The sequence below is a fragment of the Ursus maritimus genome, unplaced genomic scaffold (assembly GCF_017311325.1).
Source record: "Ursus maritimus isolate PB19 unplaced genomic scaffold, ASM1731132v1 scaffold_4, whole genome shotgun sequence".
Taxonomy (NCBI): Eukaryota; Metazoa; Chordata; class Mammalia; order Carnivora; family Ursidae; genus Ursus; species Ursus maritimus.
The window spans coordinates 67,914,263-67,927,259 of NW_024426552.1; the positions used below are offsets into that span (position 1 = coordinate 67,914,263).

General features: G+C 36.2%; 1 protein-coding gene and 1 pseudogene across 1 annotated transcript in view; one reads left to right on the top strand and one right to left on the bottom strand.

Annotated features, from left to right (window-relative positions):
- LMLN (leishmanolysin like peptidase) overlaps positions 1-12,997 on the bottom strand; it is a 74,670-nt gene that overhangs the window by 14,845 nt on the left and 46,828 nt on the right. The window contains exons 13-15 of the mRNA XM_040621358.1: positions 8,421-8,553; positions 6,386-6,545; positions 2,362-2,492 (exon numbers count right to left, since the gene is read on the bottom strand). Of these exons, the coding sequence (XP_040477292.1) occupies positions 2,362-2,492; positions 6,386-6,545; positions 8,421-8,553 (424 nt within the window). The remainder of the gene's footprint in view (positions 1-2,361; positions 2,493-6,385; positions 6,546-8,420; positions 8,554-12,997) is intronic.
- On the top strand, positions 11,554-12,086 carry LOC103678952 (annotated as a pseudogene).

Sequence of the window (12,997 nt, forward strand, 5' to 3'; positions counted from 1 at the left end):
TTTACTTAGCAAGTTAATGTAATTTTTAGAAATACCCAAAAGTTGCACAGAACCAAATCCAGTAGAGGTAGTTGACTAAACTGACTAACATTAAGTTAATATAGGTAGGGGGATGTCCTTGTGTATAAGAAATACACAAAGTGGGATGCCGAGGTGCTCAGTTGGTTAGGCGTCTGCCTTCGGCTCAGGTCATGATCCCAGGGCCCTAGGATCAAGCCCTGTGTTAGGCTTCTTGCTCAGTGGGGAGTCTGCTTCTTCCTCTGCTTTTGCCTGCTGCTCCCACGTTGGGTGTAGAGCTTACTTAATACATAAAAAAAATATAATAAAATAAAATAACTTGAAGAGATCATTCTCCTATTATAGTTGCCACTGTTCTAGCTTTATCCCCTATAATATTTTTCACTTAAGGGAATTTATTTCAATTTACATCTTACATCTTGCATAAATGTGCTTATAAAAGAATATTTTTATCATGAAAAGTAAAAACTCAATATATAACAAGGAAATGACTTCCTTAATTATGATACCTTAAAAAGATATAATGTCGGGGCACCTGGGTGGCTCAGTCAACTGGTTGAGCATCTGCCTTCGGCTCAGGTCATGATCCCAGGGTCCTGGGATCAAGCCCCATATCGGGCTCCCTGCTCAGCAGACAGCCTGCTTCTCCCTCACCCTCTGCTGCTCCCCCTGCTTGTGCTCTGTCAAATAAATAAATAAAATCTTAAAAAAAAAGATGTAATGTCTTATGGTCTTAAAGAATAGTAATTATTGGGGCACCTGGCTGGCTCAGTGAATAGAGCATGTGACTCTTGATTTCAGGTTTGTGAGTTCAAGCCCCACATTGTGGGAAGAATTTACTTAAAAAACAAACAAACAGAAAGAATAGTAATTTTTATTACTGGAAAAATTAGGAAAAGGTGTTTTGCTCCACACTAAGTGAAGGCAGTAAAACAAAATTTTGTACTATGATTACAACCAGGTCAAAACTATGAATTTAATAAATACATAAATCTGCAATAGAATTTATCAGAAAATGGTAGCAGGATTATAGCTGTCAGATTATAGCTGAAAAGTACTTATTCTGAATTATGTTTTGTAAGATTTCAAAGATAAGTTTATATGAATTAGATGATATGTGAATTATATCTCAATAAAGCTGTTAAAAAAAAGTTAATTTTATAAATAACTTTAAAAGTAATAATTAAATTGCCAGCTACCGAAGTCCATTTAGATTTTGCAGCTGAAATGGTACAAAGAATTCTTATTTTTCAATTCTCAGGATCACACTTTCCTCTTTGATATCCATTAGTAGAGTATGTAATACTCTTTAAGTTGGATGCTCCTAAGTTACAGAATGCCTGTATCTTAATAAGTTTATTTTTTTTTAATTTTATTTATTTATTTGACAGAGAGAGAGAGCACAAGCAGGGGGAGCAGCAGGCACAGGGAGAGGGAGAAGCAGACTCCCCACTGAGCAAGAAGCCGATGCAGGGGCTCGATCCCAGGACCCTGGGATCATGACCTGAGCTGAAGGCAGACACTTAGCTGACTGAGTCACCCAGGTGCCCCTCTTAATAAGTTTTTAATAAGGTGATGCAGTCATTTAAAATCAGATGTGCAAATGAAACAATTAAGAAAAAAGTAGTTTGCTACCTTTGGATTTCTAATTATAGAAGAGAAAAACCTAGTATTAATCTGTAGTTGATTTATTAATTCTTTTTTAATTAAAAAATTTTTTTATTATAGGGGCGCCTGGGTGGCACAGCGGTTGGGTGCCTGCCTTCGGCTCAGGGCGTGATCCTGGCGTTCCGGGATCGAGCCCCACATCAGGCTCCTCCTCTGGGAGCCTGCTTCTTCCTCTCCCACTCCCCCTGCTTGTGTTCCCTCTCTCGCTGGCTGTCTCTATCTCTGTCAAATAAATAAATAAAATCTTTAAAAAAAAAAAAATATTTTTTTATTATGATAGATTTATTAATTCTTAAATCCACACTTTCCTCAGATCTTATGAAATAAGATTGCAAACTTTTTCCATTACAAAGTAATACTTGTTCAAAAACAAAATTACATATATTCCATTATTTCCTTGGGATATATGCTCAAAGTAAATTACTATAAAACTTGCTGATATGTAACAATTGTATGTGTTTTTAAACAAATGCAAAAAGGTAATCTCTCTGAGAGAAGTGACAATATTTTCACAAAACATAAGCATCCAAACTAATATTTACATAAATAAATTAAAAGTATTAATCAGTACATTTTATACAAAATATAAAATATATTTAAAAATATAAAAACCACTGATAACAACACAAAATTATATAATATTTGATAATAATTATTAACAATCATATAGTTTACCTGATAACATCCACTCCCCCAGTCTGGGTAACTCAGCTTCCTCTCACACTTCTCCATGACAAATGCTGATTTCTGAATTAGACAAACTGAATGAGGTCCATACTTTTCAGCACCATAGTTTTTAAAAAGATCTGAAGCAAATCAGAGAACTTCTCTTTAAAAATTGACTTTTGGCTCAAAGAACAAGAAGCTAAAGCATTCCATTCTTATGGTTCAAAGTTGCTTTAAAAATCGAACATGTTTAATGGAAATTTTCAATTAAAAAATCAAGAGAAACAGCCTCCAAAATTAAGCTGGGTTCTCAATAAAGGACTTAGTGGGAGGAAATTATTATATCAAAAACAGGAGATAGAAGTGGGCCTAAAGTATCTAAATTAGATATATAGAGAAAATGGCACTAAGAATCCTCTTTACTGGTAGTCTAAATAGGGGTCACCTCCCAGATGACCCATGATAGATAAAGCCAAGTGACTTATCTAATGAAGGCTTTTTTTGGGGTGCTGCAAAAACTTTTTTGCAAAGTTTTCTTGTATTTTCATCGTATGCTATCTCCTGGAGGTCCATATATAACATGCTGATCTAGTCTCAGACTGAGCACAAGCATGCAGAGACATAGGGTGGATTAAATGACCTCTAAATAGCTAATGGACAAAGGAATGAGGGTCTTAAGCCCTTGCAATAATTTGTTCTCTTTACACTTAATACAAGTTTCATCTTTTGAAAGCAGAGTTCTTAAAGACAGGTATTTTACATCAGTTGTGAAAAATCTTAATTATATAAGCCAAGAAAGAAAATGTAAAACAGAATGAAAGAGAACATTTTTTTTTTGGTACTTATGAATATTTCAAAGTCCTTGAAAAACAAAGTGATCAGTGTCAAAAAAAGAAAAGGGGCTGGTCAGCAAACTACAGCCCTCAGGCCAAATCCTCAAGGCTACCTGAGGGTTTATATAAATAAAGTTTTATGGAACACTGCCATTAATTTACACATTTTCTATAACTGCTTTCACACTGTAACAGCAGAGTTCAGTAATTGCAACAGAGACTGCATGACCGTAAATAGTAAATAGTAAAATATTTACTATTTTTCTTGAAAAAAATAAAAATAAAATAAAATATTTAGTATCTTTCTCTTTACAATAAATGTTTGCCAACTCCAGCTCTAAAACAACAAAATGTGATACCATATTATCAGCAAACCCATAAGTGACAGATCTCTGCATTTCTCGGCTTTAACGTGGAACTGCTGAATAGTTATACGTTTTTAGACATTTATTAAATAGGCGAGTGATAAAAAACATGACTATACGTATCTAGTTCAATCTACCAGGTTTAAAAATAAAAGGAAAAACCATCATAGAAATTTAAAATGTAAATAACAGAGTCTGTAATAAAGTATGGAATAACTGGGGATAAAAAAGACGAGGTTTTCAATGGAACAGAATAGAGAACCCAGAAATGGACCCTCGGCTCTTTGGGCAACTAATATTTGATAAAGCAGGAAAAAACATCCGGTGGGAAAAAGACAGTCTCTTCAATAAATGGTGCTGGGAAAACTGGACAGCTACATGCAAAAGAATGAAACTTGACCAATCTCTCACACCATACACAAAAATAAACTCCAAATGGATGAAAGACCTTGATGTGAGACAGGAATCCATCAAAATTCTAGAGGAGAACATAGGCAGCAATCTCTACGACATCAGCCAAAGCAACCTTTTTCATGACACATCTCCAAAGGCAAGAGAAACAAAAGATAAAATGAACAAGTGGGACTTCATCAAGATAAAAAGCTTCTGCACAGCCAAGGAAACAGTCAAAAAAACTAAGAGGCAGCCCATGGAATGGGAGAATATATTTGCAAATGACACTACAGATAAAGGACTGGTATCCAAGATCTACAAAGACCTTCTCAAACTCAATACACGAGAAACAAATAAACAAATCAAAAAATGGGCAGAAGATATGAACAGACACTTTTCCAATGAAGACATACAAATGGCTAACAGACACATGAAAAAATGTTCAAAATCATTAGCCATCAGGGAAATTCAAATCAAAACCACACTGAGATACCACCTTACGCCAGTTAGAATGGCAAAAATAGACAAGGCAAGAGACAACAATTGTTGGAGAGGATGTGGAGAAAGGGGATCCCTCCTACATAGTTGGTGGGAATGCAAGTTGGTACAGCCACTCTGGAAAACAAGTGTGGAGGTCCCTTAAAAAGTTAAAAATTGAGCTACCCTATGATCCAGCCATTGCACTACAGGGTGTTTACCCCAAAGACACAGACGTAGTGAAGAGAAGGGCCATATGCACCCCAATGTTCATAGCAGCAATGTCCACAATAGCTAAATCGTGGAAGGAGCCGAGATGCCCTTCAACAGATGACTGGATTAAGAAGCTGTGGTCCATATATACAATGGAATATTACTCAGCTATCAGAAAGAACGAATTCTCAACATTTGCTGCAACATGGACGGCACTGGAGGAGATAATGCTAAGTGAAATAAGTCAAGCAGAGAAAGACAACTATCATATGATTTCTCTCATCTATGGAGCATAAGAACTAGGATGATCAGTAGGGGAAGAAAGGGATAAAGAAGGGGGGGTAATCAGAAGGGGGAATGAAGCATGAGAGACTATGGACTATGAGAAACAAACTGAGGGCCTCAGAGGGGAGGGGAGTGGGGGAATGGGATAGACCGGTGATGGGTAGTAAGGAGGGCACATATTGCATGGTGCACTGGGTGTTACACGCAACTAATGAATCATCGAGCCTTACATCGGAAACCGGAGATGTACTGTATGGTGACTAACATAATATAATAAAAAATCATTAAAAAAAAAAAAAAGATGAGGTTTTGGAGTAACTGGGTGATGGACACTGGGGAGGGTATGTGTTGTAATGAGCACTGGGTATTATATAAGACTGACGAATCACAAACTGGTACCCCTGAAACAAATAATACATTATATGTTAATTAATTGAATTTAAATTAAAAAAAAAAAGGACCAGGTTAGAAATTTTGATGACCACAGAGTGAAAAACTACCTATTGCTCTTTAACATATCAGATGTGATAATATTTTGTTTACAAAGGTGGATACTCAATTATCATACTCTTTATGTGTATTAAAAGGGAATAAATAATATGGCAATATATCTTAATAGCCATGGGACAATCGTGTTTTTCTGATATCTGGAAAATGACATGTTACTTCTAAATTATGTAAAATGCACACTCCTCAGAAGAGAAAAAAAAATAGGATACCTAATATGACTTAATGAAAAGAGCTCTGAATTGGAGGATCTTACACTGGCACCAATTAGTTGTATTATTTAGTGTCTCTTTGTTCACCTGTGAAATTCAATAATATGTTTCCTGTCTCTCTCAACAGGTTTTTAGAAGAATAAAATGAAATGATAAAAATGAAGCGCTTTGCAAATGAAAATGTCATGCAGATATAGGGTAAAACAAAAAAGTAGGGTGCACACATGTGCAAATGTATCTAAACAACTAACAATCCTTGTTATGTGTCCTAGTTCTTTTTTTTTTTTTTTTTTAAAGATTTTATTTATTTATTTAACAGAGATAGAGACAGCCAGTGAGAGAGGGAACACAAGCAGGGGGAGTGGGAGAGGAAGAAGCAGGCTCATAGCGGAGGAGCCTGACGTGGGGCTCGATCCCATAACGCCGGGATCATGCCCTGAGCTGAAGGCAGACGCTTAATGACTGTGCCACCCAGGTGCCCCAATGTGTCCTAGTTCTAAGCATTTACTATGTGAATTCATTTAGTTCTCACAAGTACTCTATAAGATAGGTATTATTATCCCCTTGATACACAGAAGGAAACTGAGGAACGGAGAAGTTAAGTTACTTCTAACAAATAAATACCAGTGGAACCATAATACAAATTCAGATAGTCTGGCTTCTGGGTCTATGCCCTTAATCCCTATTTTATATTGCTCATATGTAATTTTAATATATACGCAACATTTCATTTCACTAGGCTACTAACCTGGTTGATTTTCCAATATTCTACAATCTGAGCTGCGCTGATATTCACCACTTAAATGCCAACTGAATTCCTGACTAAAAGGGCAGTAGTCAGCAATTTCTACTGAACCACCATAATAAGGCAAATCTTCTGCAGGTATTCCACTTAGTTCATCGAAGTACTACAAAAAAAAAAAAAAATTATTAGGAAGGCAGGAAAGTAAGAAACATTCTATATAATCAAAACAAAGTTCACAGGCATTTTACAGCAATCCTTTAATGCTGCATAATATAAAAAAGATATCACTGTACTTTTCTTCATATATAATAGAATATAAAGGCAGTAATATACTACCTGAGGGGTATTTCAAGGTTGTTGTAGTTTTAGAAATAAGCAAGGTAAGTATATTAGTCTAAGTTCTTTTATTACATGACAAATTTGACTAATGTTTTAAAAAGATGAATAAGAAGAGTTTTAAGAGTTGACAAAACACAAAACTAATCCAGAGAATTAAGATATCTTAAATATAATGTACTTGAAGTGTTTATAGAAGACTTAATTTATGTGTTGCTTTGACAAACTTGAAAAAATAAAACTGTGATAATATGAATGAGATCATATTTGTATGAAATACTTTGAGGACCACTTGGGTGACTCAGTCAGTTAAGCGTCTACCTTTGGCTCAGGTCATGATCTTGGGGTCCTGGGATCAAGCCCTGCCTCTGGCTTCCTGCATGGGGCAGCGGGGGGTGAGGAGGGGTGGAACTGGGTGGGTGGGTGGTGTCTGCTTCTCCCTCTCCCTCTGCCTCCCCCCCCACTCCCACTCATGCATACACACTCTCTCACTCTCTCTCAAATAAATAAATACAATCTTAAAAAAAAATACTTTGAACACCAAAGGAATAAGGCAGCAGATAAATTTTGAAGATTTTACATTTACACCAACTCCCTGAATTATATTACTATGACTGGAAATACAGTTGCCATCTTATGGTATCTGAAGCATTCAGTGGGGTCATAAACATATGCAGGAAGCTCAAAATTTAGCAGCAATCTAAATTAAATTATCTTCTGAGATACCACTTCTGAGTACACAATCCTTTGTAAATGGCAGGCAGAACTGAGGTGTTTTAGAGATGGCCACTGCAACAACAAACTTCACGGTCCAATCAGAGATTCAGACTGAATATGTGGGACCATTTCCTTCACCTTTCTTTTTTCTTTCCTTTTTTGAGAGAGAGGACAGGCAGACAGAGAGGGAGAGAGAGAATCTTAAGCAGGCTCCATGCCCAGAGTGGAGCCCTATACTGGGCTGAATCTCACGACTCTGATATCATAACCTGTGATGAAATCAAGAGTGAGACGCTTAACTGACTGAGCCACACAGGCACCTCTCCTTCACCTTTTAGATCCCGTGTGTCAAACCTTTTCTAAAGTAGAACTTCCAAGACTTCTAATTAATTGGATTAGAGTACCTCAGTTACTTTCTTTGAAGAACCTTGTTTTCTGTATAAATTAGAGGAAATTAAACATGAAGACTTTGGAAACAATTAGAAAAAAATACAAACCACTTAAAAATAGATCTGATAAATATTCTAAATGCCTTTTACCATTACTACAAGGCATTGCTAGATATTACTTGTTGTTGATTAGCACATGGGCTTTAAAGAATTGTAAGAATTCTTCATTTTCTTCTAACTTATAGAAAACAAATGGGGCCTTTCATAAGTTGAAAAAATTAAGAGAATTCACTCTTCTAATTCAAAATGGAGACTTCTTTTTAAAAAGTTGAGTTGATTTCTAGGGGCGCCTGGGTGGCACAGCGGTTAAAGCGTCTGCCTTCAGCTCAGGGCGTGATCTCGGTGTTCCGGGATCGAGCCCCACATCAGGCTCCTCCGCTATGAGTCTGCTTCTTCCTCTCCCACTCCCCCTGCTTGTGTTCCCTCTCTCGCTGGCCGTCTCTATCTCTGTCAAATAAATAAATAAAATCTTTAAAAAAAAAAAAAAAAAAAAAAGTTGAGTTGATTTCTAAAATTGTGCCCAAAACAAGTATTACCTGGTACTCTTGAGGTAAAGGTTTTGAAAACTTCTGCAAATTACACACTGCTACTGCTCTCTGGTCCTGTCTGCAAGTTAACTGCAATGGATTACTTCTGAGTGTATCACAGAAAGGGCTCAGCACCTGCCTCCTGCACACAAAGATAAACACCACGGTATCAAACTCTAAAGAAAATACAATGAATCCGTTTTTAGATCTCGTCTATTCTATTATCATTTCAGTATACTTTAATAGTTCAATACTAAATGCTGAATCAGATTATGAAGTTATTTTTAAAAGGGTAAAAAGTAATGCTTAATGTAGATATGAAAGATTAATATTATATGCACTGTAACATTATTCCACCATTATTAAACACAATTCTATTTATCTCTTTTTCCACTTTTGCCAGTAAAATGGAGTTCTGCAGACCTGATCTGCATGTTTAATGACAAATAATGAAATTCCTGATCCTGCTTGGAAATGCAAATCTTCATAACTAATATAATGGAGTCTCAGAAAGAGACAGAGATGATGCCCTTCTGTCCTGCAGCTACAAAGAGTGAAATTTTTTCTATGCCATAATCTAGTTCAAAGACTCTTGTTTGACAGTTTGTTAAACTGAACACATTCACAAGACATCCTGTTTTCATGTGCAAAACGAAGACTGTGTGAATACTCCTAATTATTACAAGTTGTTCTGTTCTGTTAAATCTAATCTTGAAAGTACAATTTGGAAAAAGATGTCTTGTAATTTTCCAAAGACACTGGAATCTATTGCATTGTTCTGTAAAAATAATCTTCAAATTAGTTGCCTTATTGATAATTATAATACAAATTATATTAATGTCATAACAATAATGTAATTAATGAAATTCCAGTATTCTTAAGATTGGTTGCCAAATTGTAATAGGATTACTGCTATTTTTCCTCTTCTCCTACATGCCTGTTGGGGAAAAAAGCCTAGGTTAGATTTCTTATTTCAAGGAAAATTGATAACTTGCTTCATTTAACACAGTATAGCAACAAAACATTTCTAGGGGAATTACAGCTTCTTAAGATAAAATGTGTTAAAGACCTAGCACAGTCTTTGGTAAATGTGAAGCAGTACAGTGTAATAGGAAAACAAAGGTCTAGAAGTCTTCACACAGGCTTGGTTTCAAATACCAGCTTATTTGATGTTTACTTAATTTTCCTGAGCTTCAACTATAAAGCACTTGGTATCTAGCACATAGAAGTTACTCAATAAATGTTTTTTCACTGTCCACACCACTTTTATAAAATCTTTACATAAGGCAATTTTATAACTTTCTATGATAAAGTTTCCAATGAATATGACAGTAGTTCTTACGAAGTCACTTTCTCAATACCATGAAATTTATTTCCTTTTTCTCTAAAATAAAATACATAATATTTACCTTTAATTAATTAAAATATGAGTTTTGGCTAAATGGATAAAGAGGACTAAGGAACTTAAAAAATACTGATTTAAAAAGCTCCAAAGTTAGAGTTATTCCAGATTCATGGCATATAATTCTACAGCAGCACAGCCTAATAGAACTTTCTGCAGTGTAGCTGTGTTGTCCAATACGTCTAATCATACAGTGGCTATTAACCACTTGAAATATGACTAGTGCAACTGAAGAACTGAATTTTACATTTTATTTAACTTTAATTAATTTAAATATAAATTTATATAGCCACATGTGGCTAGTGGTACCATAGAAAGAACCTTATTTTGTGGTTACATAGATTTAAGTGATTCAAACGAGTAAGGCTCTGCCTATGCTCAACTGTTCTTTCTCACACCAGTCACCCAACAATGGAGAAGGAGAGGTGTCACAGCTGGAGTTAAGCACCAGCCCCTGTGCTCAATAATGGTCACACTGGAATCTAAGATAACTCAGGGATATAGCCAGACTGGGCCTATGGTGCCAGAAGTTGGCTTCTGTGCTGTAAGGACTTCTGGATGTCGATGTTTCAAAAGTGGGACATTTGAATGCTTATGACAGGGATTAGCAAACTTCAACTCTTGGGTCAAATCCTGCCCATAGCTGCGTTTTTGGTTTCTATGTTTCTCCTACAACTGTTTTTGTAAATCAAGTATTACTGGAACAGGGCCATGCGCATTCATTTTGTCTATGGCTGCTGCTGATATGTGAAAGCAGAGTTGAGTAGCTATAACAGAGACTGTAAGACTCTGAAAAACCAGGAAGATGAGTAGATAATAATGCACCACTTGTCTCAAAACATAGGAAGAACCTTATTTTGTGTGCACAAAATATTTGTTAATTGGCCCTTTACAGAAAAGTCTGCCAACCTCTGGCTTATGGCTGAAAGGACAGAATTCAGGGGACCAAAAGTTTTAGTTTTGAAGAATGGAGAAGAGGAAATTCCCTTCTGTTTTTGGTTTTAGGCGATCCTATAATCGGGACCTACAGGGGAACAGTTGCAGCTGTTAAAAGAAAAAATCTCTAAGCTCTTGCAGCTGCAGTGTTAATTATATGCTTCCTTTAACACCATGGAACAGCAATTCCCAAACTTTGCTGCAAAGTGAAATCACCCAGGGATCTCTAAAAACAATACCAACGCCTGGTTCCCACTTCCAGACACTCTGGTTTAATTGGGATGGGCTGTAATGTGGGCATGGAGATTTAAGAAAAATCTCTAGATGACTCTATTGCATAGCAAAATTTGGGAAGTACTACACTAGCAGACAAGTTGTAGTGCTGGATGTAATGAGCTGCCCCCAAAGTGGCTGCAGGTGCTTCCTGATACTGTTTATTAGCAGCTCTTTTTACAGCAGGATTATAACTCAGATGTCAGACTCCTTAGTAGAAACTGACTTAAACTGCTTCCAGACCTAACCCAGGGGAGAAAAGATACAAATAACATTTTCACAAGAAGAACCCCTGACTTAGTGGACAAGGCACTGGACTTGGAAAGAAGCTAAAGTCCCTCATCAGCTATATAACTCTAGGCGAGTCACTTGTCTTAAACTTCTCAATTACCAGCAAAATGAACAACATTGAAATTTGTGGCACACAGCTAAAGAAAGGCTGAGAGGGAAATTTATAGCATTAAATACATATGTTAGGAAGATATAACATCTCAAATCAATAATCAAGAACCTAGAGAAAAATAATAAAAAAAAAACAAGCATAAGGAAGGCTATCATAAAGAACAGAAATTAATAAATTAACTTTTCCATCTGGGTTGCTGACATGTCACCCAGACTGAGGAAGACCCGGAAACTTTGGGGCCACGGGAGCCACGGCCACGGCCGCATTGGCAAGCACCAGAAGCACCCAGGAGGCCGGGGTCATGCTGGTGGCACACATCACCACAGGGTCAACTTTGACAAATATCACCCAGATTACTTTCGATAAGCTGGTATGAGGCATGACCACTTAAAGAGGAACCAAAGCTTCTGTCCAGCTGTCAACCTTGACAAACTGTGGACCTTAGTGAGCAGACCCAGGAAAATGCCACCAAAAGCAAGCCTGGAGCTGCTCCTATCATTGATGGGGTACAATCGGGCTACTACAAAGTTTTGGGAAAGGGAAAACTCCCAAAACAGCCTGTCATCTTGAAGGCCAAATTCTTCAGTAGAAGAGGAGAGGAGAAGATTAAGGGTGTTGGGAGGACACCTGCATTCTAGTAGCTTGAAGCCATGTTGGGGGAGGTTCATTAAACACTAACAAGTGCTTTTCTAAAAAATTAAAAAAAAAAATTTAATTGGAAAAGAGAAAAACAATAAAAGAAATCAACGAAACCAAAGGCTAGCTCTTTATAAAGATCAATGAAGTTGACAAACCTCTAGAAAACTGAAAAAGAAATGGAAAAGATGCAAATTACTAAGATCAGGAATGAAATAGGATCTCACTACACACTTTTTTCCCCTCACTACACATTTTACAGACATTAAAACAATAGTAAGAACTCCTACAAACTACTCTGTACACATAAATCTAATAACTTAGACAAAATGGACGAATACCTCAATGATACAAATTACCACAATTCATCCAATATGAAATAGATAAATATTAATATCCCTGAAAATATTAAGGAAGTTGAATTAATACTTTAGAAATTCCTGAAAGAGAAATCTATAGTCCCAGATGGTTTCACTGGAGAATTCTACCAAATACTTAAAGAAGAATTAACACCAGTTGTACACAAACTCTTCCAGAAAATAGGAGGAGGAAATACTTCCCAATTCATTTTATGAAGCTAATATTACCCTGATAGAAAAAACAAAGACAGTACAAAAAAGTAACAAAGCCAGTATCATATTCTTCAGGAATATATACAGAAAAATCCATGCTAAAATATAAGTACATGGAATTCAGCAATATATAGAAACAATTATATACCATGACTAAGTGGGGCTTATTCTAGCAATGCAGGGCTGGTTTAATATTTGAAAATCAATCAGTGTAATCCATCATATTAACAGGCTAAAGAAAAAAAAATCACATGAATATATCAACCAAAGTAGAAAAAGCATTTGGCAAAAGTCAACATCCATTCGTGAGAAAAACTCTCAGAAAAATAGGAAAAGAGAGGAACTTCAACTTGAAAAGGAGCAT